The sequence below is a fragment of the Siphateles boraxobius genome, unplaced genomic scaffold, assembly GCF_051911475.1.
Source record: "Siphateles boraxobius isolate OS27281-9 unplaced genomic scaffold, OSU_SipBor_1 222, whole genome shotgun sequence".
Lineage (NCBI taxonomy): Eukaryota > Metazoa > Chordata > Actinopteri > Cypriniformes > Leuciscidae > Siphateles > Siphateles boraxobius.
Window position 1 is genome coordinate 671177 of NW_027508836.1, and position 27607 is coordinate 698783.

The following is a 27607-nucleotide window of genomic DNA, read 5'->3' on the forward strand; positions in this document are numbered from 1 at the left end:
TCTCTGAGGAAGGTACCCATGAGAGTGACCTGCATTTGAACATGGGCCTTGGCGCCGCCAAGCTGTCTTTTACTGGCCACACTGATAGTGATGCTTTGCAGATCAAGATGAAGATGAAAGTGAATGCTGATGCTGTTGCTCTAAGCCACCTTGAATTCAATGCTAGTGTTGATACTGAGTCTCCGTTTATCAAGAACAGTTTTCTGGTTGCTTCTGGGAAGGCTCGCTTGGGCGATATGATGGTGGAAATCAAGGCATCCCATGTCACATCGGTTGTCGGAGCTGTCAGTGGTGTCCTCTCTAATGCCGCCAACATCATAACTTGTCCTAGTAAGGTTGCTATTGACTTTCAGAACAGGGGTATTGCTAAGATCAACCTCTTCGAGTGTTTTTCAGCCGATGTTGATGTCCAGAAAGACTACGCTGTTACCTTCAACTCTGACATGCAAGAAATCAGCAGTGTGGTAGTCGCCTACTTAAACAATTACAACTACAGCCATAACTTCACAGCCAGCAATAACAAAGCTGAGATGGGTATTTACGCTATTGTGAATAGTTTGGCCAGCTTTGGGTACTTAAATGCTGCAGAAATGTTTGTGCCAGCCATTTTCAAGATTCCATCAATCAGAGAGCGGAATGATAATACTGGCCTATGGCGTGACTTTACCACAAACAACCAGCCTGTTGATCTAAGAGCCAAACTTGTCTACCAGAAGAGTTGGTTTGCTCCTATTATTGATTTGGGTCTGATTGTTCCTTCATTGGGTAACCTGGTCTCTGACGTGTCTTTCAAGTCCTCTATTCTCAACTTCAATGCTAATGCAGGTATTTATCCGAAGGATTACTGGATGCGTATTAGTGCCACAACTGCATCCGTGTTTCAGGGATTGAAGGCCAAGCTTGATGGAACCACTAGCCTGACCACAAAAAGTGGATTGAAATTGGCCTCTTCTTTGTCTTTGGAGAATGCCCACATTGGCGGTAATCACGAGAGTACCTTGACTCTGCAAGAAATCTATGAGGCTGTATTGTCTGTGGACACATTTGCTAAGATTAATCTGACAAGGTTCACTATTGATGCTACTCATCAACTTTCTGCGGACACCAAGGCCCACCCAAAGGCAGCATCAAACTTAAAGATCAAGTACACTTTTGATCGTCCAGATTCAGAGGCTGCTGGACATGGAGATGCTGAGAATACCTTGAAGCTGGTTGCAACTCTTTCCTTTATCTCTGTTGAGTCTGCAACCCAAATAACCACAGATGCTACATTGCCTGATGATATCAAACTTAAGGGGAAAATGGATAATCAAGCTAACATCTATGTGAACGCTGATGGTCTGAAATCCAATCTGAAGACTACTGGAAATGGTTACTTTGATTTTAAATATTCCATGTTTGGGTTTGACATTAGTGACCAGCTGACCTGGGAGGGAGATCTTGACCGTATTTATTCTTTGCTAGAAATCAATTCAAACTATACATATATCTATTACAATTATACTGAAATTGCAATAAACCACACTGCTCTTGGTAAAGTTGAACTGGTTCCCCTGAGCACCCTCTTGGCTGCTGTAGACATATACTTGACTCAGCCAAGTCACAGTGATTTTGATGTAAGAGATACACAAAGAGGATATATTTTATCATGGCATGGGTTAAATAGCAAAAGAGAGATTTTCTCCCGTTGGTACAATTCTAGTACAGCAATAACAGTAGAGTATAGTGATTTACCCGTCCTAAAGGGTGTGTTTGGGTTCTCTTCTAATCTCACATCTCCATCTACACTTCAGGAGTATCAGGGTGAATTAAGTGTAAGTCTAACTGGCTTCAAATAATTATTTCACCCATTTCAACATTAATCTTTATTGAAAGTGGGTCATATATGTTGTCGAAATGTAAAATAAATTTTGAATTTGGTGCCTTCTTGAGGAAAGACAGAAAATAACTTTAGGGCGCATTTGTATGAAAGACAACAACTCCCACAATGCACCACATTGCAAAGGTCCGCAAGCCACTCCCACTAATCCAGAACAGCGCCTATGAGGTATCCGCCTATCCGAGAAATCACACAAGGATAGCTGCCACTAGAGCTTGAAATTCATTTAATTTGAAATGGTGAATTATTGCATGATAATTGTTCCTCCATCAGCCTCAGCTGCTCTTCGCTATATTGCGCCTCGTAAAAGTAGCCACGAACGTCTGATTCGAGCATCAGACTTTCAAAATCCTCTTCTTCCATATCATATTGAGTAGCTGCATTTCGCCATTGTAACTTCACATCTGAATTTAATATTTCATTAAAGGATTGATTTCAACTAATCATTGGGCTTTATTTAATGAATGCTTTCTCACCTCAGGCCTCATAATCAGTGACATGAACAGATCCAGAATAACTTTAAAAGTCACGCACAAGCACAATGATGTAAACATGTTTGTTCAGTGATTGAAACCCTGAAATATTGCTGGTCCCATTTAAACACTACAATAAATGGATCACTTTACTATATAGACTCAACTCATCTTATTGATCTAGGCTACTTCATTGCCTATTTTACATTAAATTGTACATTAAGTGATGTTCATTGTTTATTTAATTGACATTCATTTATTTAGTATAATTTCACCTTTGCAAAATAAAAAAGTATAAATATGACTTTTGGCAAAAGTTAGTTATTAATATTTCCAAGTTAAATGTTTTTTCTTTTGTAGTTTTTATATGAAAATGTAATAACTCCAGCATTTAAAGAACATGATGCAAATAGTGAACCGAAAAACAATATTTCCTCGACTAGATCTTCTGACCGGAAAATTTTCTGTTTTGAATTATTAAAAATTAGCCTACAGCTTCATCGGAATGGTACGAAAATATGTGACTTTTATGGCATTTGGAATGTGAACACACACAAAATAATTGAGGGCATGATTCGAGCAGGCTAAGGGGTCGTAAAAAAAATAGTACCACTTGTGCACTTGCTATAACGACCATAGGAAATAAATGGGAAATTGACAAAAACAAAAATTCTGAGAATTTGTTTGTGTGTACAATCTACAAATCGGCCACGATGTAGAAAAAAAGTGAAGGGGTGAAACTCTAAAACATCAAGAGTGCAAAACAGACACACCCATTCACACACACACACACACACACACACACACACACACACACACACACACACACACACACACACACACACACACACACACACACACACACACACACACACACACACACACACACACACACACACGCACACAGTGCTACTACTGTGCTACTACCACAGACATCAAGCAAGCTACCTCGGAGCGTGCAACGAACCTGTGATGGAGGAAGACACCAGCTTCAAGAACCTTTTGACTCTGAACTTCAAAACCCAGAAGACACACGGCATGACCACAATGCACGACTCTGCTACAAAGTTCCTAGTCAGCATAGGACATAAAACTTTTAAAGTAGATGAAAATGTGTGCTCAAAAGGAAGCAAGAGTTTGCATTAGTAAAATTTGAATTTTACTGATTTAAAGAAAATCTTGAATGCAGGTGTAAGCCTCACGTGCCAACAGACTATGCACTGCTTTTTGAAACATACAGACATTGTGCCAGCTGCTGGGTGAAATATACACTGCTGCACATTAGTTTTCCATGACAATGACTTGTTACAGGAAATACAAACTCCAAATAGGGTATTCGTCACCCTAATGCCAGATAGTAAGCAAACCACCTAAGCTGGGAAAACTAGCATGACCTAGAGCCCCTTCGTAACTACTGTTATCCTAAAAGTGCTTATTTGATCATTCCGATCCAAATGGGACATGATATGCGATACATATTTTGATCACTAGCTGCTGGCTTGTCTAATTGCAGATAAAACGATAGCTGGAATTGACATCTCTACTTAATAAATAATAATAATAAAAATAAAAAAGGGGTCTTAACTGGTATCGGTAATTTCAGCATTAAAGGGTAAGTCTGTTTGACAAAGGAATCTCATCTCAGCGGCATGCAAACTGTACCGGTATTTATTAGTCTGCTTTGGTTGAAGGAATCCAAATTGCAGTATTGCTTAATCTGTTTCTGACGAAGGAATCTCAGTACAGTGTTATATACACGTAGACTTGGGTGATGCTCCCCTTTCTACAAAGTAAAGACCTTACAAATGATTGTTAGATTGATGTAATTCACCTAAATTTTGGCTGCATCTACAAGCAGAGAGCTACCTAGCGATCAAAACTGTTCACTCGCTGAAAAGTCAGTATTTATGCACGAGATGGACGTAACTATATAGGCTTAGACAAGCTTTGACTTACAGCAAATCTATTTCCTTACTCTGTAAACAAATAGAATAAGTTGCGTAAAGTAAAGAGAAGAGTTCCATGAGTAAAATTTGCAAATGCCAAACCACATTTGCATTTTACTGAATGTAACATCAAGTTCTTGAAAGACTTAAAGTATAGGCGCCCCCTTTTAACCAGTTTAAACATGCATAACTCATTTAAAATGTGCAGACATTCTTCATGGACTGTTGAATTGGTCTGGCATGAACTGGTTCCCATGACAACGACTTGTCACAGGAAGTGCTAACTCGTGACGTCATTTTGTAAACAAACCAGCCTAGGTGGCTAAGCTAACTTAACCTAGCGTCCATCCAGCTTAGGCTAAGCTAAGCTAACCTAGCATCCATCCAGCTTAGGCTAAGCTACATAATAACTTCTACAGTTAGCGGTTAGCATCATTTACCTGAAGCCTTAATTACCGCTTTTATGTATACAGCGCAAAGTATTCTAAAATACTTTCTTTAACCCCATTTAGGGTTTCAAATTTTTCTCTTTCCTTACTTTAAATTCTTCTCAGCAGAATTTCACCTTCACTAGTTTAGGCATAGTCCTTGCTGAGCGCTGTAGGCTAAATTTGCAGATGCCCTGTCAATTAAACCCAAGTTTAATTACATGTAAGCTGTGTAGCTAGAGAAGAATTCTTATAGTTATGAGAATTTTCATCAGCATGTTGACTAAACCTTTGGAGGGACACACACGGTGTGGTCTTAAACACGCAACAGCTGTGACCCACTATGGAGTGTTGGTCCAGGCAAATCTAAAGGTTAGTCACTAGTGCTATTGATTATTCTCAATTTCAGATCATTCCCGCTGTTTTGATCACTTACTTAAGTCCTTTTTATTTTTATTTTACTTCGATAATAATAGCAGTCAGCTATTCACTTGTCTATTCTGTCATGTATATGATTTATTTCCATTTCCTCTCTTGTTCAAATGTGGTTCCATTTCCCATAGGGCCCAGAAAGGAACCAGAGACACCTTTATTTGTGATTTTGTTTATTTTCAACAAGTGCACTAATTTTTATGACCCTGCAACACAAGTAATTTCAACGATTACTAGGGCATAACTATAGTCCTGAGGATTGATAATAAGCATAATTTGAATAGGAAAGCTGTACTTTTTCCTCCTATTCTTCACTTCGTCAAGCCGTAGTGAACCACCAGTTAAGTCCAGAGAAATATTTTAGTCATAAGAACCATCTTAAGTCATTTATTTCATCTCGGCTATGCCCTTTCCAGGAAATACTCTCGGAACCACACAAGTCTTAGCCTCCTAATATCCACAGCTAAGATGATAAGGATACAATACACACTTCACTAGCTAGCTACACATGAAATACCTAGCTTTATGCTACATATCTAGCGAACCCATTAAACCGTGGCTTTGAACTTTCTAGGGTCATGCATTAGTCTCTCACCACAAGTGTGCCAAAATGTTGCAGATCCTCTGCTTAACCTGACCTTAACCGGACAGGAGACCGAAAAGACTGACAAGCCATCGCGAGGAACACTGTTCCACCCATGGCTGCTGACATCCGACGGCACCAGAGCCAACGGAACTGCACCATGAGAGAAGAGGACAAACGACCCATGACCCAAGCCAGAGTTACAGCCACACCGGGGTGATCAAGATTCTCATCTCCTTACCCCACCTTATGGGTATAAAACAGAAGGTAAACAACCTCACATAATAGATCACAGCGTCCCACAAGGAGCGGACCTGTGCCCAAAGCCTTACAGACCATCTAGAGACTGAGGTTCGAACCAGATTCAATGCAGCTGGACAGAGCATGCCCAGGACCAGCACAGAACTGTCACCATGGCAACAACCCAGGTACCAGCCAAGCCCCTTGGAGAAGCCATGGAGGACAGTACCCTCAACCTGCAAACACCACAGGAGGAACAAAGGCTGTCAACGACAGCATCCTCTTCCATACCCTCCACACAGGTGTCAATCTGAGGCTCCGCAAGGACAGCTGGACGCACCTGCCTCAGAGCTACTGGAGGCGCTGACACACGCAAAATAGCTCCCTGCACAGGACTCACCCAAGGAGTCCTGTAAGGTACAAGCTTCCGACTCCTTGCCCACCCCAGCTTAGGCAAGCTTGCGTCGGCACCACCATAAGGACAGAACCACACTTCAATCCTTCAGACCTCTCGTGACTGAGAGGCTAACAACCACCTTCTGACCTCCGGCCACCAGCACCAGGTCAGCTTGAAAACCTCTCTATGCTACATAGAGGCCTAACCACTTCCTGCAACCACAAGGAAACACATGCCCCAAAACTAATGAACTTCAGAATGCCCCAACACCTGCTGCCTCAACACCTGCTGCAGAGACCTGGACTTGGCTACTGTCCACATCACCAGCCGTGGAACGACCACCACTCCAGAAGACACGAGCAACCAGAGGCCACCATGGCCTTCCAGCCTTCTATGACAAGTGTGTGTCTGATCTCTCCGCACTTCCAACTTCGCTCGTGGTTGTCCTTGAGGGGGGACAACAACGATCGAAAGGGGGGATCTGTAGGGTATGGACCAATCAGACACATACTAATTATTCATTATATACAAAGGTTTATGAAACTCCTCACACAGCCCAAATGAACAAACACAAGGGCAGCAACAGTGTCATGTTACAGGGCATGATAAGGAGATTGTACGACCTCTGAGGAATGTGGCCACATACTCAAGAGAGAGACTATGAAACAGAAACCCTCTTTAAAACAGACTTTGCTGCATTAATCATAGACTAACTGATCTATAAATGAACATGCATAAAACTGTGAAAGAAACAGTGTAAATGGTTTACTGTCTCGTGTACTATTAGGTATATATTATGGTATGTATCCTGGTATACAACCAACTAACGATCAATGTAACCTCATCTGTATCATGCCTCCTACCTAATTAATCCTCATTTAATGACTCACACTTTGATGTACATCACCTTCTTCTAGAATGCAGTGTGGATGTGTTATAGCTATCTGAGCATTAATGAAGGTATAATCATGCTAGGGACAAAGATCCGTAAATCAACTAAGAGCCACTTTCCCTCTCAGACATGTCACCTTTCTGATTGGTCGAGTTCAACCCTTAGGGGAGGATCTTTTCCAGGCCTTATTAGAGACAGTCCACATGTGACCTCCCTCTCTTAGTTCTTTCATCCAGCCGCAACACTGTTCTGGTTATACTGGGGAACCCCCTCCCCCTCCACGGGGGCCCCAGGGCCCAGCAGGCCTCGATCCAACCAGATATGGGCTCAGGCAGGAGAGAGATGACTCTCTCACAAAGAACCAAGGACAATCTCAGGAGTTTTGGAACAAAGACTCCAACCAACAACGACTCCAATCACCCATCCTTCCGACTTCCTCACTTCTCCTGGGTGTTCGGCGTGGTCTCAACAGAGTCCCAGGCCTTGACCAAACCAGCCATGCGTTCCTGGAGAAAGAGAACGCTCAACCAACTTCCACTTGACACTGCCGGAACCATCAACGACTTCAATTTTCAACAACTTCAAGAATTGTTCCCATTACAAATGCAAGTATTCAATTCAATGAAATGTGAAAATGAAATTCTGATGGTTCTTCTCATAGACCCTCTTCCGGTTTAAAATTTCATCCTATCACTAACCTATTTATGTATTCATGTGTGTATGTTGTTTAGTTTATTTATATTCATATAAATATCTATATTTAGTTAATAAAACTTGTACATAATATGTATTTGGTTCTATTTTGTTTGCAATACAAGTCACTTTACGATCACGGTTTTTGCTACTGGCTCAAAGTACTGTACAGGCGAAGAAATAATTATTCTTCTGAGGCCATGGAAGATACCCTTTTCTTAGAATAAATTAATAATCAAAAGAGTTTGTTGGAAGAACTGATTAATTGATTGTAATATTAATTCAGCCACATCAAGTTAATCCAATTAACTGACCCAAATATTTATAATTAATAATAACAAGATATTATTGATTATTAATATTTCCAAAAAGCTGAGTTTCTTACACCCACAACTCTTGCTGAGTTTGAAGTCAGTATAAAATAAGCTGCACAATATTAGAAAATACTGACATTGCGATATTTTGTGATGTATATTATGATATATTTTGAAGAAAATACAGGATAGACCGGTTTTAGAGGGAAGCACTATGTTCATTTACACGCGTGCAGCACACAGTGTCTCAGAACAGCTTGATTAACAGTAATTAGCTATGTTTCCATCCAAAATTGTGGATTTAACTTATACTGCCAATGTGTGATAGAAAACAAAATCGTCACTTCCTGGGAAATTGCTGCAAAATATCTGTAATAAAAATGCTGCAATTGGGTAAGAAACTTATGACTCTTTATTTCCGTACATCATAAATTTCTTGGTGATATTAAGTTATCTTGCGTTCGGATTCCTGTTGTTTTCTGAACGCAATCATGTGAGATGCTTCAAGGAGGGAATTAAACCAAATTATTCTGATGACAGACTTTGGCTTAGGCATTTCTGATCAAACCAACATCTGAGATGCTGTGATGTGATTGGTCCGCTGGTTAGTCCAGTTATCCAATCACATCTTCTGTTGAGCCAAGTCGAGTTTTTTTGTTGTGCATAGAGGAATTTATTCTGTAAGTGTTTATGCGTATGTCTTCTTATTGGATAAAAAAATATCCACCTCAATAAGTGCATACTTTTTTTATGAACATTTTTAGAATTTATCTGCATCTTGGGGTTTCCATCCAGTAATATCCCAAAAATAGATGGGTAGAAACAGCTAATGAGACTCATTTCATGGGTTTTACAGGGCCGAGAGGTGCTCATGCATGCTGTTCTGGACAGAGTCGCGTCCGTACAGAAGTGTGTAGCTGCGTATCTCATCTTGATGAAGAACCCCACGCCTGCTGAACTCGCTCAACTGGCAGCGGCTCTCCTTGTTGAGGAAAATCCTCAGGTCAAGAGCTTCATCACCTCTCATATCAGCAACATCTTGAGCTCTACCGCACCAGAGACAATGGAGTAAGTAAAAAAATTATAGGAAGAATAAGAACCTAATCTAATTTTCAGAAGAAAAGGTAATCTTGTTTTGTTTACTCCCTAGCTTGAGACTGAAGATTCGAGAGGCCTTTCAAGGCAATGAAATTGAAATGCTCATGGAACCAAACGAACTCTCTCGGTACTTCAGACTTGGATCTTTAGAGGGAAACATGATCTTTGAATCTCCTAAAGAACTTCCAATGGAGGTCATGCTGGAGATGACCTTGAATGCTTTTGGGTTTGATTTGGACTTGATTGAGGTACAGAGTTCAATAAAACTCCAACATTTCCTTGATTATGGCCCTATGAAATAATTTTTTTTTTGCCAAATTCTGTTTGCCATAATCAACCAGCCCTAATGTCTTAGATTCTTGCTTTCAGATTGGCATGGAGGGAAAGGGCTTTGAGCCCATTGTGGAGGCTATCTTTGGTGACAATGGATTCTTCCCAGATACTATCATGAAGACCACCTTATATGCCACCGACAAGATGCCCGTCGAACTCAATGAGGTCTTGGACAACATGCTACCGTTCATGGGAAACGATAGGAAGAAGAGACAGGTATTAAATGTAGTGAAAGTTGCAAATGGATGTATTTCTTCACAGCTGGATTCCAATCTCAATCTCTTCTGTGTGCTGTAGGCTTCTCAAAACATAGTCAATGAAATCAGTCATAATGTCAACAAGCTTATCGAGGACTTAAAGGCCCAGGATGCTCCTGAAGCAATGGTGTACCTCAAGCTTCTGGGAGCTGAACTTGGGTATCTTGATACAAAAGATGGCAAGATGATTCACAATCTCCTTAAAATGATCCCCACTGACGTGAGTACAGTTTTACCAACCACAGCTGTCACCACATGGATTCTGTCCTCAGAATTAGTAATGCAAACAATGCAGTTGTTATATCAACTTTTTAATAACACATTTATGTTTCTACTCCAATTTGTTGTTGAAATATAAGTAAACGGTGGCTGTACTAAAACTTGTTTTCGTGACAGATTTATTCAAACATACGTTACATAATGAAGACAACAGGATAAGTAAAAATATAATGAATATGTCATATAGTGCAAATATTTATCAAAAGGAATTTTTCTAGCTGACTATCAAGTTTATGGTAATTGATTGGCTTTTCTGAGGTAAATGTAACTACGTGACATTGTTCTCAAACTGTTTTATTGATGTCTTTCTGTGGTTGAAACACTGATTACATGAGACATGATTGATTTCAGTAAGTTTTTCTGTTCTTTCTGATTTTCACTGATGTTTATTTGCTAGTAACTAGTAGAAAAGAGGCAGTTCAGTGATCTGTCACCACACAAATCCACGTTTATTGTTTGAATTTTGTGATGAAATTGACAAAATTTGAAAGCTGAGACTTTGTTTCTAAACAAAAGTATCAAAGCCCAAAGATTATTTTGTTTATTGGTTGGGAGGCTCTACAAAAAATACGTAGTAAAGTTTTCTTCATGCATCAACAGAGAAAAGCATTGACCAAAAGATTGATCTTGAGATTTAAAGTGAAGTCAATTATTTTATCCTTTAAAACTCATCTTTGATAATCAAAATTATATATTTAAAAAATAAAATCTCTTGTGCCTTAAAAATAGCTTCAATGTAACTCAACACCCTTGTGCCATTTAGTATGGAATCATGAATATGCAGATTAGTCCCCACCTCCACACACTCACATTAAAAATTTGATGAAAAAATGATCAGTATAGATTAAAAATGAGAAATCGACATTGTTAATCCAGCACTAGCGTCCACACAGCTGACATGTTTACCCGTTGTAGTTTATCAACGTTGTGGAACAAAACAGACGCTGAACACGCCATTAGAGAAACGTTAATTAAACGTCACTGTTGGGGTCAATGATTTCTATACTCCAAAACCCTTTGCCCAAAACAACAATTTTCAGTCACCGAAATTTCTTTGCATTACTAATCAGCATTATATATTTGAAATAGTTCCTCAAAAGACTGCTCTCAAGTGTCGACAACAAGCTTTTCCTTCACTACATCTTCATGGATAATGAGTTTTATCTGCCCACCGGAGCTGGCTTTCCACTGAGAGTGGCTCTGTCTGGTACCTTTACTCCTGGAGTCAAAGGAGGATTGACCTTTAATCCAGGCAGGGTGAGTCCAACACACTTCAGTCGTGCACGTGTTATTGTCAACAACAGATTATCTTGCATTTCTACTATTATGCTCTAAGATGTGTTCATGTTTTTGAAAACTGCATTTATTTGATCAAAAATATAGTAAAAATTGTGAAATATTATTAAAAGTTTAAATAGCTGTTGTCTATGTAAATATATTGTACAATGTAATTTATACCTGTGATTAAAGCTGAATTTTCAGCATCATTACTCCAGTCTTCAGTGCCACATGATCCTTCAGAAATCACTATAATATGATGATTTGATGCTCAAGCAACATTTATGATTTCATCAATTTTGAAAAGCATTTATTTGAAATAGAATCTTTTGTAACATTATAAAGTTTTTTTTTTAATGTCACTTTTGAGCAGTTTAATGCCTATTTGTATAAAAGTATAGTTTTATTTTCACTTTTTAAAATCTTACTTTTGAAAATTTTAAATGGTAGTTTTTCACGGTTTCCACAAAAATATGACTGAACACTGATGATAATCAGAAATATTACTTGAGCATCAAATTATCATATTAGAATGTTTTCTGAAGGATTATATGACACTAAAGACTGCAGTAATGATGCTGAAAATGTAGCTTTGATCACAGGAATAAAATATAGCTGCAAGCAGCGATTTTTCTCAGAAGTGGCTGTAGCGCAATGCAGAGCAGAAAAAAAACTGCTGAAATTGAACATGCATGGAAAAACAGCTGGTTCAGAAGTACAGGTGAAAATGAACTCAAAATTAACAGAACACAGAATTTTTATACAAAATTCTATAAGTATGAACAAAACACACTTATTTTTAATCAAAGAGGAAGAAAGAATAGTACAACCCTTACTCAGATAATAAAGGAATTGAAATGACGCAACATTACTCACAATTATAATGATAAAGTTTGAGCCTTTAATCTCTGGGTCAGGGTCAACTCAAGTGAGAATCAAGTCAAAATATATGTATATATAAATGAACCACATGTTATATTTTATGAGTTCCTTCTCAGATAGACAACATGTCTGAAACAGAAGCAACTTTTGCACCACTTCTGGCCACAGTACGGCATATGCCGCACAGGATTCAAACCCACAACCTGAGAGGTTCGGGGCTCATGGCACGGGGTTTAGCAACTTGCGCTACTCAGTTGATGCTGACTCGCCGAACTGCAGAGGAGAGCCTTGAGAGGTGTGAGACTGAGGACACAACAGCATTACTTAGCATGTTAACCAGATTAGCATGCTAAGCTAGTTTAATGCTAATGTAACTTTAACAGGTTAACCTGATAGCTGAAGAGCCACATTAGAAAGAATGGCATCTGGTTAGCATGCTAACCAATTAGCAAGGTCAACTTTGAAGACGAATATCTTGGGAACGGTGGTGAATATAAAAAATCCGTTCTGTTCTGTGCGGCTTGGTCCAAAGATCATCTGAGCCAATTTTTTGCAAAATTGAGCAAATTTTGTCAACAGTTTTTCATTTGCTTCATTTGTTGGAAAATCGGAATCGGCAAAAACCAAGGTACATAATGGCATAAATCAAATTTTAAACAATGTTTTCAAAAGTTACAAGCATTTTTGCAAAAAATTTGTATCTCTGGAACACAAGGTGACACTGTGTTCAAACTTCTCGGGTACCTTCAGGACATACCCTTGATAAAGCGTACCAATTTTCGTTTCGATTGATCAAAGTTTAGCCAAGATAAAGCCTCAGAACCAATTTTGGGTTGACCTCCTTAAGTTTCTGACATCATCACTTTGAACAAAAATGAATTAAAAAAAAATCTGTTCATTCATTTCTGTGCGGCTCAGTCCAAAGATCATCTGAACCAATTATTATTATTATTATTTTTTATAATTTATTTATAAACTTTTTCAAAGCATTAACAGAAAGCTTCATACAATTAAAGTTAGAACTTTCCCCCCATTATAACCCTTTCCGCCGAAAGGGGATACATTACATACAAGATAAGACAACAGTAGTAATAGTAATCACAATTAAATTCAATTGAAAATAAATTTAAAATAAAAAAAAACATATATACATACATAGCCAATAATAAAAATTTCAGACATATTCGTGGTCCGTAAACAATTATAAAACAAAAACCACAATTGGTGGTCATATTTAACATTGATCAATAAGTGGGAGAGTCTTCATCTTGTCAAAATGTGTAAAAACCAATTCTTCTACAAATTTTCGACCGATCCTTTCATTAAATATTTAATTTTCTCTAATTTTAAGTATGTTACTAGATCACATAACCACATTTAGGCTTTAGGCTGGTTTGTTGACTTCCACTCCAATAATATTCTCCTTCTCACTAATAAGGTGGCAAAAGCAATAACATTTTTTACTTTATTTGTCAATCCATGTTCTGGTACTCCAAAAATAGCAACTTCAACACTGGGTTTTATATCTAAGCTAAAGGCCTCATTTAATGTTTTAAATATGAATGTCCAATAGTCACTCAGCTTTTGACAAGCCCAAAACATAAGAAAAATGTCTACCTTGTCACCTTTGCATCAATCACACAAGTCATCAACATTTGGGTAAATTTTTGAAAGTCTGCATTTTGTGTAATAGGCACGATGGAGGACTTTAAGTTGTATAAGGCTGAGGCGTGCGCAAGAGGTAGATCCATTTACTCTATTAAAAGCCTCATCACAAATTTCGTCAGGTATTTCACTTCCTATGTCCTTTACCCACTTACCTCTTATTCTGTCAATTAAAACATCATTTGAGGACATAACCATCTTATTTATTGCTGCAATTTGACCTTTTAGAAAAGTAGGAGACAGTAGAATTTTATCCAATAGTGAAGTAGGTGGCAAGTCAGGAAAAGTAGATTTGAAAGTAACGTTAGGTTGGACTGTGACAATTGGAATTTCTCTGAGAGGTCATTAAAACTGGCAAAGGTGTTGTTTATGTAAAAATCACTACACCCGGCCAGGCCTACCCTCTGCCATTGTGCATATGTGAGATCTATTTTACCAGCAGGAAACAACTGTTTTTTACGGAGAGGGCTTAGCTTAGAAGAGTTGCTGAGTTTATGCCTTTGTCTAAACTGTGACCATATTTTAAGCGTAGAACGTACTACTGGGCTTGAAGAGTATTTAGAGGGAGAGAATGGTAGCTTCATTGTTATTAGAGCAGAAAGCAATGTAGAAATACAAGTATTTGCCTCCACCTTACACCAGAAAGCAATGTAGAAATACAAGTATTTGCCTCCACCTTACACCAATCAACATCAGGGGAAGTATTCCAACAAATAATTTTTTGAAGATTTGCAGCCCAGTAGTAGCCCATAAGATTAGGAAGAGCTAAGCCTCCCTTGGGCCTTTGCCTTTCGAGGAGCTCCTTACGAATTCTAGGGTTCCTTGCCCCCCACAAGAATGATAGTATGGGTTTATTTACAAAAAAGAAAAAAAATGTTTTTGGGACAAAAACTGGAAGGGACTAAAATAAGTATTAGAATCTAGGTAAGATATTCAAATTTCCTCTGCCTGCTAGATACAAATGTAATGCATCCCATCTCTGAAGATCACATCTGAACCAATTTTCGTAAGAATTGATCAAAATTTAAAGGAGCAGTTAAAAAAACAGAATAATGTACTTTTCAAAATGGCCACTACTGTAATGGGCAGAGTCTTAATGTAAGATATTGAATGTGATCTGCATAATGAGAGAAATTCGGTGTACTAAGTTTCATTTTTCTAGAACAAAAGGTTCAAACGTTATAACCATTTCAAAACTGGTGGTGGCGCTATAGAGTTGGTCCTAAAGACTCGTAAATTGGTCCAATAACTATTCTTTACCATCCCTACAAGTGTTGCCAAACTCCATAATTTTACTATGTTCCGTTAGTTGGGCTACCATAGACTCCCATTCGGGAGGAATAAGAAAAAGAAAAACTATAGGCGCTTGGCCCCTTATTAAAGTTTACTATAGTATATTCACATAGAAAACAGCTGTTTTACATTGTAATATTTTAATTTTTTTTATTCAAATAAATACTAAAACAATCTTAATCCAAACTTTTGACTGGTAGTATACTAACATGAATTGACTACTACACAGAAGGAATTAGCTTTGACCCTGTCTGCTGGCATTGAGTTTGTGACTGAGATTGGGACTCACTTCCCCGACTATGTTCACTCTGGTCTGGAGATGCACACGAACATCTATCATGAGAGCAGTGTTAGAGCGAAGCTCTCTGTGACTGACAGCAAGCTCAGGCTCTCCATTCCAGCTCCTCGTGGGCCAATTGAGCTCATCAGCGTCACGTAAGTGAAACTGGATTATCAATGCATAAAGGATTTAAAAGCCCTTCACATAGGAGTAGGGCTCTGCAATAATGGTTAAACTGATAATCATGATTATTCTCATTTGAATTTTTTACAGTTCATCAGAATTAATACACTTTCATTTGACCAAGAGAGTCAAGTTGATTATGATGTCAAAATTGTGAGATGTAAACTCAATTGCAAGAAAAGAATTGTGATACCAAGAAAAGTCCTTACCTTTATACATTTTATTCCTTAGCAGAAATAAATGGTTGAAAAAAACAAGTCTGCACCCTGCAACAAAATACTGAGCTATACAGAAGCATAGGGGCCCAGGTTAACAACTATAGGTTGACGAGTACAGTAAAGTGGCTAGGGCATAAACTTGGCTTGTTCAGTTCAAGTCAAACACCCCAGTCAGAATGAACAACCATGCTAAAGGAACATTTTAACTTGATTTTAATAGTGTGGCCCAATAAATAAAACTGAGAACAGCCATGAAAGATCCAACAAAATCAATACCAGAGAGACTGTTGGGTTTCATGAGGTTTATTAAATTAAATTCACATGACCAGTTTAACTTCTCCACTAGACACCACAGTTTGCCCACTAGAGACAGTCTTGATGGGAGTGTCCCTTCCTGTAGAAGTGGTAGAAGCATTAGCATTTAAATAAGAAATTCACAGTTCCCGAAGTCAGAATACAGCAAGCACTCACTTTTCCGACTGCAGCCTTGCTCACAGGAGCCAGAGGAGGGATGGCACACCGCTGTACTACAGTGGATGAAGATCTAACACAGGGGCAAAGGGTTAAGCCATAGAATTCACTGTAAAAAGCACTAATATTAAGGGTTGAGGTAAGGCTGCAGAGCATACAGTTTCCTGCAGAGGAGCCAGTGATGCTGGATCTACAAATGTGAACATCTTCACAACAAAGCGCTTGTAGTGGGTCGGGAACTGAAGACCAGATGATCCAGACACTGGAACCAATGTGGTCAGGTAACGATCATCCTGGTAAGGGCATCTGAAAGGCAAAGAGGCAGTCAGAAATGCCTTACAGCACACTAGATGGATAAAGACTGGCCTTACTCACCCATCAACCAGAAGATCCCATTGGGGTAGACTGAGTGGACTGGGGGTTGATGTGGCCCAGCAATGTCCCAGCATCAGGACAATGTTGGGGTCGGTCCTCTCCAAAATGTGCACCTCAACATACACAGGCTCCCGCAGGACTTTTGTAACTGGATAATCAGCATCACTGTAGTAGGACGTGTATGCCTCGTCCCCTGAGGAAGAACGCAGTGTTTAACTAGAAACTGGAGTTTTAGAAAGGCTTTAGGCATACTCGGGACAAACACTTACCTTCTGCACAGCCTTTGGTGACACATTGACCATTTGCCAGTCTAAGCGCCACCCTGAGGGGTCCAGGAGCAGCTACTGGTGGAGGTGGAGGAACAGTGTTGACCTCCACAACCAGAGCTTCCACAGATGTACCAGAGTACCTACACTGGAAGAGAAGCCTGGACAACAAACAGTGAGCTTGTAGCATTTGTCAATGATTCACATTTACGATAAAGCATACATCACTTACTCAAAATGGCTGTCCCTTGTGATGGAACCAAGTGGTCCGATACCCACTTCATATGAGGAGGTCATTCTGTTTTCATACACCACATATCCACTGTCCTCCTGCAAATAGTAACACTGTTGGCATCCAATCCATTCTAAGCCATGCAGAATAAAACCACAAGCAGCTACTCGCCATCATGCTTGTGCCACACGCAGTGACAGGGAACTGGTATATAGCAAAGAAAGGTGTGGATCCCACAGGACTGCAAGCTGGATCATTTCCACCCAGGAGACGGACTGAATCCAGGCTCAATCGAGGCAGCGTAACATCTCTAGCCACCACTACCACAAACTGCCCATCTCTTATACACTGGACAGTTACTGGAAAGAGTTACAAGAGCAGGTTATTGCTGAGGATCAGTTTAACATGAATGCCTCTACATTGACTACACTCTTACCTGCCTTCCCATAATAACACTGCTGGCCATTAAAGCAGCAGTTGATAGCAGCACACTCAGCACCACTGATACCAGGTGGTCCACATTGGATCTGCTCATAATCAGCTACAGTACATTTGTCAAGGGGCTCTGCCTGTGCCACTGGCTGCTTAAGTTGAAATTGCTGACTAGCTTGCTGTTGAACCTGCTGAGGAAACTGTTGACTAGCTTGTTGTTGAACTGACTGTTGAAACGGTTGACTTGCTTGTTGAACTGACGGTTGAAACTGCTGAGGAAACTGTTGACTAGCTTGCTGTTGAACTGACTGTTGAAACTGTTGACTAGCTTGTTGTTGAACTGACGGTTGAAACTGCTGAGGAAACTGTTGACTAGCTTGCTGTTGAACTGGCTTTTGTACCAGCTGAGGAAACTGTTGGCTAGCTTGCTGTTGAACTGGCTTTTGTACCAGCTGAGGAAACTGTTGGCTAGCTTGCTGTTGAACTGGCTTTTGAACCTGCTGAGGAAACCACTGACTAGCTTGCTGTTGAACCGGCTGAGGAAACTGTTGACTAGCTTGCTGTTGAACTGGCTTTTGAAACCACTGGTCAGTTTGCTGGAACGTCAGAGCTTGAGGACTCTGGGGCAGATCACTCCACTTCGGAAGAGCATGACAGAAAGCACAGAACCAAACACAAAGTGCCAGAGACTGAACAGCACACCAACTTCTTGCCATTGTTTAACAGCTAGTCACACTGCTGAAATGCTGCCCTTTGGTCTTTTTGTACTCTACAGACTTTGGCTAATTAATGATAATCACTCCCTCTTCGTTAACAGTCATGATTCTCCAGACTTGTATGAGTGGGAGTTTATGCAAATGGGGTTTTCATTTGTTCTTAAGATTCAATTTTCCTTTTTTTCCCACCCATTTTGAACATATATTGAATGCACATATTGAGGTGAATTCAGAATAGTTTACTAGTCCTATTTCTGCCGTTCCGAATTCAGCCTTTGTTTTATGCTTCATTATGTGAATATAATAGTGGATGTTTTGGCTATTCTGTATTGTTTTTTTTTAAAACACATCTTGGATTTCTCATGGCAACAGACGTGTATTCAGACTGACTCAAGTGTTTGATATGCAGGATTATGTTGCAATGATATGGAAGCCTTTATCAGCAATAGCTGGTTTATTCCAAAATTTTTAATCATTATAAAGAGAAAGTTATATAATAAAGGCTTTTAATATCCTGCACACACTGCAAGATCATTCAGTATAGCTCAATATTTTATGTAGCAGGCTGCAGACTAGACCTGAAATTGAGGCAATAATTTACCTCAAATTAATTTAAACATGCACATTTATTGTAATTTGAGTCTTGTCAGAAAAGAACAGGATCCGTTAAAGTCTCTCTTCACCAAAACATACAAAATTATTTTGCCTGCGGTCATCACCGTTGTCTCTGGTGGGTAAGAAATGGTCATACAAATAAAACTTGGTTTCACTACCAAAGCATTCATTCTCTAAACTATGCTTGAATTAAATTATTAGAGTTCTCCTCATGAACTCATAAGGGCTGATCTTGGATGGCCACATATGCAATGCTCTCAGTTAACAACCAATGTGGGTTTCACCAGATTAGGAAAGCACCAGTCTACTGTTAAATAAACACTACTGGGACCACCCAGAAAAAGGTCCTGTCCTTCATCGCAAGTTATGTGTAATGCAGTTTGATATTAATTTTGTTCCAGACACTTTCCATGATCAAATGTCACTACAAAAATGGGCAACACGTTACTTTAGACTTCAAAAGAACTTGGGCATGCTTGAGTATCAATACATGTATTTATGTTAGTCCAGCGATTAAGTCAAGGTAAAGACCCAAAAGAATTGCGTAATTTTCAAACCCAAGCGTTTTTTCCCCCAATGCTTTCCAATCGTTTTTTCCCCCAACCCAACTCTTTCTGTTTTTTTTTTTTACCTAAAACAAAAGAGTTTAAGGATTTAAACTCTTGACATCTGGTATCCGCAAGCAGGAAAGCTTGTGGAATGTGGAGGCTTGTTACTAATGCAATATAATGGAAATAATTATTTTTTAGGATGAATAAACAGCAGGCCAATGTCACTGCGTTTATGCTTAATTAATAGACAAGTAAAAGTTGTGATCACAATGAAAATATGATTAATTGACAGCCCTAGAAACAAGTCAAATTATTTTACATACATTAAATGCAGTTATTTTCCCCCATCTATAGCAATTCTCTGGTGTCTGTTGTTGGTGCCAAGGCTAAGCCCATTCCTGCCAAGGGCGAGTATATTAATATGAATAAATGCACTGCTTTTTTCCCTGGACTGAAGTACTGTACAGTCCTGAAGTATCCTGATGCAATGTCAAACGATGCTGCCCCTTACTTTCCTCTCACTGGTGACAGCAAGTAAGTGAAAATCATCTATATACTGATATCGAAATATTCCTTTTTCTCAAACATTTCATCCACACTATGTATGTGTTTAGATTTGCTGTTGAGCTCGGTCCATCTGAAAAGGTCACAGAGTATATTGCCACCATCAGCTACGCATACGAGGATGAGGCAGACAAAGTCATGTTTAGCCTGATGGCTGAAGGTTGGAGACGGCTTAACAAAATACCTAACTGGAAAAAAAGAGAAAACACCAATGTTTAAAATAACCATCATTTGTCTTTTGCTTACTAACAGGAACATCCCATGAGGCCAGAAATGTAATGATATTAAACAGACAGAAGTACAGCATCTCTGCTGAATTGCTTATCGATTCTCTTCAGCTTGATTCTAAAGTTTCTGCAAAACTGAAGCATGTTGAGAAGTTGACTTTGGAAATTGAGAGTGACTTAAAACTCCCAGAGACGACTTCTGTTCAAACACTCATCCTGAAATATGGTACATGTCCAGTAAAAAAGGCCTGTCGTGATTATTGATGAATTGTCTGATTGTGGTTATATGGTCAAATTTAGATATGCGAAATAATTGTGCAGTTTAAATTTCAAATTTCAGTTTGACATTCAAATAAGGAAATGTAAGACCATGACAGTATAATTCTAGTGAATTATCTCTCTCAAAATATCTATTCTCAGAGAATGAAAAGATTGAGGCTGAATTGAAGTCTGATGTCAGATCTGAGATTCAAAGAATCATTCCCAACATCAATGCTACAGTCAAAAGCCTTCTTGATCGCCAGATTGGCCTGAATGAGTTGAAGGTCCGCGATGTTCTGGCAAAGGCAGTTGCGGTAAGAACTTCCCTCAATTTTTTTTCATCAGCATTTGAAAAAACCCAAATAAATAAATGCTTATTAAACTTAAAGTGATTGTTCACCTAAAAATGGACTAAAATTAAGTCATTTACTCACCCTGATGTTGTTCTATTAATGGAGTATACCCTTCTTCCTTTTTCGGACCACAAAAGGAGAACATTTTATGTTTTAAAAATGAAGTGCTTGCTCTTGTCCAAATTATGGCAGTGAATAGCGACCAGCATCAAGCTTTTTAAAAAAGATGCAAAAGCATCACAGAATGATCCCTTGTGACACGTCACATACTCAAAGTGTTCTGGGGGTTTACGATAGGATTTGGTGAAAAACAAACCAAAATTTTATGTTTGATTTAACAAAAATCCTGACCTTGGCCGCAGGTCTTCTGTGCTCGACTGCATTCATGAGACTCTTATTAGCGAAGCGGTTCACTCCGACTCACCCAGAGAAACACATGTTGTGAGAAATCAAAATGAATTAAAACCCATTATGAAATACAACACCTATAAATCACAAAAAGTATCCAAGAACTTTCTTTACTGAATCAAATATACCCTCAATTGGAACTCAGTTTGTCTGATGATAGAGGTGAACGAGATAATTTTTTGTTACGACAAACACAAAAAAGTAGGCTACATGGATTGTATTTCATGTCGCTTGATTTCTCACAACCTGTGTGTCGGAGTGAACTGCGTCGCTAATAAGAGTCTCATGAATGCATGCAGTTGAGCACAGAAGATAAGCGGCCAAGGTAAGGATTTTCGTTAAATAATACATTAAATTACGGTTTCTTTTCCACCAAGCTCTATCGTAAAACCCCAGAACACTTGGAATATATGACATGTGATGCATCGAATCATTCTTTGATACTTTTGTGTCTTTCTATGAAAGTTTTCTATTGTCTGCCATTATATGGACAAGCGCGAGCAGGACTTTTTTTATTCTTTTTTTTTGTGGTCTAAAAAAGAAAGAACGGCATACTGCATTAGAACAACAGCAGGGTGAGTATATTATGACTTAATTTTCATTTAAAATGTTCTTTTCTTTTTTTTTTTACACATGTCCAGAATTTGGGAGTTCACACCGTGCCTGTGATCACTCTTCCTGAAAGATTGTTCCTGAATGCGTGAGTTAATGTCACCATATTCACCAGTATTTCAATTCAATTCACAGTTACCAGTTAAAATTAACACATGCTTTTTAAACAGAGAGGCTGCTGTTAAATATCACTTTGGCCAGCATTACTATACCATCACTCTTCCCTTGCCCTTGGGTGGAAAATCCACTAAGGATCTGAACTTTCCCACAATCCTCTCCACACCAAACCTGATTGTACCTCATCTCGGCCTGGAATTTGAATCTGCTAGCGTTAACCTTCCAGAGTTCTTCATTCCTGGGAGTGTGTCGCTGTCTGTGCCGACTCTCGGATTGGTAGAGTTGTCCGGAAAACTAAACAGCAACTTCTACAACTTAGAAGCTGCTGTGTCTGCAGCCAGAGATCCTGCTGAAAGTTATTCTGCTAAGTTTGAAGTCACCGGCACAAGTCCTGTTGACCTCCTCTCCATAAAGGTTGAAGGTAAAGCTATAATTGAAGTACCACATGCACTGTATGCATGCACTTGTTTTGGATGGTTGCTTATTGATTGATTTATTTCACAGGATCTGCTCTAGTTGAGACCAAACCTGGCGATTCTCTCAAGGCTAACGTAAAGGCTGTGCTTCGCCACAAGATTATCAATGCCACGATTGGTGTTGAGGGGGAAGTGGAATTTGCTGAAAAACTCAGTGTGAAATCCAAAAGCAAGCTTGAAGTAATTAGCCACGTTGGAGTGCAAATTTCGCTGGAGCACAATGGACAGTTTGGCGTTGATGCCGAGGAGATCTCTGGAGATGGAAACCTGGAAGGATTCTTCAAGGCTGGTTCAGTCCATGGTTCAGGAAACCTTTTGCAATCAGTCTCAGTCCTCCCTTTCAGACAAGAGGCAAAGATGAATTCTTAACTGAAAATAGATTCAAAACTTCTTCAGGCTCAGAACTCCTTTGCTGTAGCCTTTGCCAATGGAGAGCTGATGATTCTGTCCAACAACACAGCATTTGACAACCTTCTAACATTGCTAAACATTGCTAAAATAACCTTCAAGGAATCCCAGCTTGATCTAAATTCTCATACAAAAGCACAGGTTCTTGGCCTGAAGATCCAAAACATGGTTGAGACCAGAGCTGGTGTTGAAGCAGTTAGCATTAAGATAGAGACCTCAACTTACAGCATTGAAGAACGTATCCATTCCCTGGTCACAGGAGCACTGGACATCAGTGGTCTAGCTATTCACAGTGACGCCTCTTTTAAACTCACAGGACACCAAGCTGTCCACAAAGCCATTTTGAAACTCAATAAAGATGGCCTGAGAACCAATGGCACAACCTCACTGCAAAGCCTCCTGAGTCTCCAGGAGCTTAAGCACACCTTCGAGATCACCTACAAAAACAAAACTGCCACTGCTCAGTGCAAAACCATTGGAGAAATCATGGGAAGTCGCATTAACCACAACACTGAACTAGAGATTGCTGGACTTTCCTGTAAAATCAAAAATCATATACGTTTCAACTCAAAATCATTTGATTTTGACACCAACACTGATGGTACAACTATTCCATTCCGGTTCAATTTTGATGCCAGTGTTAATGGTAAGGATGACACATACTTCTTGCATGGAGATGCAAGTCATGATTTTATTGCAAAAGTCTTTCTACAAGCAGAACCACAATCCATAGCTCACTCTCATGAATGCAAGATCTCAACCCACCTTAACCTAGACTACGTCATCAATGTCAACATTAAATCACAATTTGAAAGCATGTCTGACACATTGCTTATCCCCTCTGAACAAAGGATTAAAGTGAAAATTAAGGCTGAAGTGAACGACTATGCCATTGAACAGAAAATCAGCGCTTACAACAGTCCAGGCCGGCTTGTGCTGGAAGGGTCTGGAAAAGTGCACACCAATCTGTTCAACACTGTCAGCACTTCTTATCAGGACTTTGCAGTCTCTGGCTTCCTAAAGTATGACAAAAGCACCGATACACAATCAATTAGCTTGCCTTTCATTGAAAGTCTTTCTCAAGTCCCTGACAACATCAGAATAACACTCGTGAGCATGGGCGAGACCCTGAGGAAATACATCAACCGAGAGGGGATTGCTTCCAAAATTCAGGACATACCTCATCATGTAAGTGACTTTGTGTCCAATTTGAACTTTGAGAGAAGAGCTGTGCAGCTGAAACATGCCTTGAAAACTCTATACCAAGAGAATACATTAAAGCTGAAATGTCTGATCAGTGCATTGGACAAATTAGCGAGTGATATGTTCAACCGTTTCAGTGAGGCTTTGGATATTTTGGGCGAATTGATTGTAATGGGTATGCATATTGACAAAGTTGTTGAAACCCTACCAAAACACATCAAGGTTTTGATATTTTCCATCATTGAGGATGTACAAAACATTCTTAGCTTGATCAAGACCCAAGGTTACACAAAGCTGAATGAAATCTTCCATCCTGCCAGTGCTGTGAACAAGCTTGACAGTCAGATTCCTGCAATTTCGACATCTCTTCTAGTGCCATCTTTTGGAAAACTGTATGGTGAATTCATAATCAGCAGCGCTCTCTACAACGCCAGAACCTCTGCAGAGTTCAAGAACGGCTCAAAAGAGATGCCCTTTTTTCACAGCTTGCTTTAACTCTAAAGGAACCTCTGCAAACCTCAACATTCTGAGTTACGATCTAGAATCTACAGCACAGATATCGATCCCCGAGACAAGTCCTGTAATGGTGTCTGAAACTTTCAAGTTAACACACATTGAATTGACTTTAGACCAACATGCATGGTTGACTCTGAATGGATCTGCCTCTAACAATATTTTCTTTCTTGAAACTTCATACAAGAACCAGGTGAACATCCCCTCGCACTCACTGTCTGGTGAAGTCATGCTGATTCAGAAGGCTATAGCTTGCCAGGAGGATGCTGCATTCACACTGACAGTTAAAAATGAAGGAACTGGCAGATTTGCCCTTTAAGACTTCTCTGAGGAAGGTACCCATGAGAGTGACCTGCATTTGAACATGGGCCTTGGCGCCGCCAAGCTGTCTTTTACTGGCCACACTGATAGTGATGCTTTGCAGATCAAGATGAAGATGAAAGTGAATGCTGATGCTGTTGCTCTAAGCCACCTTGAATTCAATGCTAGTGTTGATACTGAGTCTCCGTTTATCAAGAACAGTTTTCTGGTTGCTTCTGGGAAGGCTCGCTTGGGCGATATGATGGTGGAAATCAAGGCATCCCATGTCACATCGGTTGTCGGAGCTGTCAGTGGTGTCCTCTCTAATGCCGCCAACATCATAACTTGTCCTAGTAAGGTTGCTATTGACTTTCAGAACAGGGGTATTGCTAAGATCAACCTCTTCGAGTGTTTTTCAGCCGATGTTGATGTCCAGAAAGACTACGCTGTTACCTTCAACTCTGACATGCAAGAAATCAGCAGTGTGGTAGTCGCCTACTTAAACAATTACAACTACAGCCATAACTTCACAGCCAGCAATAACAAAGCTGAGATGGGTATTTACGCTGTTGTGAATAGTTTGGCCAGCTTTGGGTACTTAAATGCTGCAGAAATGTTTGTGCCAGCCATTTTCAAGATTCCATCAATCAGAGAGCGGAACTTGAATGATAATACTGGCCTATGGCGTGACTTTACCACAAACAACCAGCCTGTTGATCTAAGAGCCAAACTTGTCTACCAGAAGAGTTGGTTTGCTCCTATTTTTGATTTGGGTCTGATTGTTCCTTCATTGGGTAACCTGGTCTCTGACGTGTCTTTCAAGTCCTCTATTCTCAACTTCAATGCTAATGCAGGTATTTATCCGAAGGATTACTGGATGCGTATTAGTGCCACAACTGCATCCGTGTTTCAGGGATTGAAGGCCAAGCTTGATGGAACCACTAGCCTGACCACAAAAAGTGGATTGAAATTGGCCTCTTCTTTGTCTTTGGAGAATGCCCACATTGGCGGTAATCACGAGAGTACCTTGACTCTGCAAGAAATCTATGAGGCTGTATTGTCTGTGGACACATTTGCTAAGATTAATCTGACAAGGTTCACTATTGATGCTACTCATCAACTTTCTGCGGACACCAAGGCCCACCCAATGGGCAGCATCAAACTTAAAGATCAAGTACACTTTTGATCGTCCAGATTCAGAGGCTGCTGGACATGGAGATGCTGAGAATACCTTGAAGCTGGATGCAACTCTTTCCTTTATCTCTATTGAGTCTGCAACCCAAATAACCACAGATGCTACATTGCCTGATGATATCAAACTTAAGGGGAAAATGGATAATCAAGCTAACATCTATGTGAACGCTGATGGTCTGAAATCCAATCTGAAGACTACTGGAAATGGTTACTTTGATTTTAAATATTCCACGTTTGGGTTTGACATTAGTGACCAGCTGACCTGGGAGGGAGATCTTGACCGTATTTATTCTTTGCTAGAAATCAATTCAAACTATACATATATCTATTACAATTATACTGAAATTGCAATAAACCACACTGCTCTTGGTAAAGTTGAACTGGTTCCCCTGAGCACCCTCTTGGCTGCTGTAGACATATACTTGACTCAGCCAAGTCACAGTGATTTTGATGTAAGAGATACACAAAGAGGATATATTTTATCATGGCATGGGTTAAATAGCAAAAGAGAGATTTTCTCCCGTTGGTACAATTCTAGTACAGCAATAACAGTAGAGTATAGTGATTTACCCGTCCTAAAGGGTGTGTTTGGGTTCTCTTCTAATCTCACATCTCCATCTACACTTCAGGAGTATCAGGGTGAAATAAGTGTAAGTCTAACTGGCTTCAAATAATTATTTTACCCATTTCAACATTAATCTTTATTGAAAGTGGGTCATATATGTTGTCGAAATGTAAAATAAATTTTGAATTTGGTGCCCTCTTGAGGAAAGACATAAAATAACTTTAGGGCGCATTTGAATGAAAGACAACAACTCCCACAATGCACCACATTGCAAAGGTCCGCAAGCCACTCCCACTAATCCAGAACAGTGCCTATGAGGTATCCGCCTATCCGAGAAATCACACAAGGATAGCTGCCACCAGAGCTTGAAATTCATTTCATTTGAAATGGTGAATTATTGCATGATAATTGTTCCTCCATCAGCCTCAGCTGCTCTTCGCTATATTGCGGCTCGTAAAAGTAGCCACGAACGTCTGATTCGAGCATCAGACTTTCAAAATCCTCTTCTTCCATATCATATTGAGTAGCTGCATTTCGCCATTGTAACTTCACATCTGAATTTAATATTTCATTAAAGGATTGATTTCAACTAATCATTGGGCTTTATTTAATGAATGCTTTCTCACCTCAGGCCTCATAATCAGTGACATGAACAGATCCAGAATAACTTTAAAAGTCACTCACAAGCACAATGATGTAAACATG

The 27607-nt window shown here is 39.5% G+C and overlaps 1 protein-coding gene and 1 pseudogene across 1 annotated transcript; one reads left to right on the forward strand and one right to left on the reverse strand.

Moving 5' to 3' along the window:
* Nucleotides 1-41: 41 nt before the first annotated feature.
* LOC143747491 (apolipoprotein B-100-like) lies at nt 42-27011 on the forward strand (annotated as a pseudogene).
* LOC143747479 (zona pellucida sperm-binding protein 4-like) lies at nt 16607-18728 on the reverse strand. Its single transcript, XM_077240271.1, has 7 exons — nt 18725-18728; nt 17824-17928; nt 17559-17746; nt 17388-17485; nt 17159-17316; nt 16890-17082; nt 16607-16820 (listed from the first exon to the last, which is right to left on the reverse strand). The coding sequence occupies exons 1-7, from the start codon at nt 18726-18728 to the stop codon at nt 16607-16609; spliced, it is 960 nt and encodes a 319-aa protein (XP_077096386.1).
* Nucleotides 27012-27607: the final 596 nt, after the last annotated feature.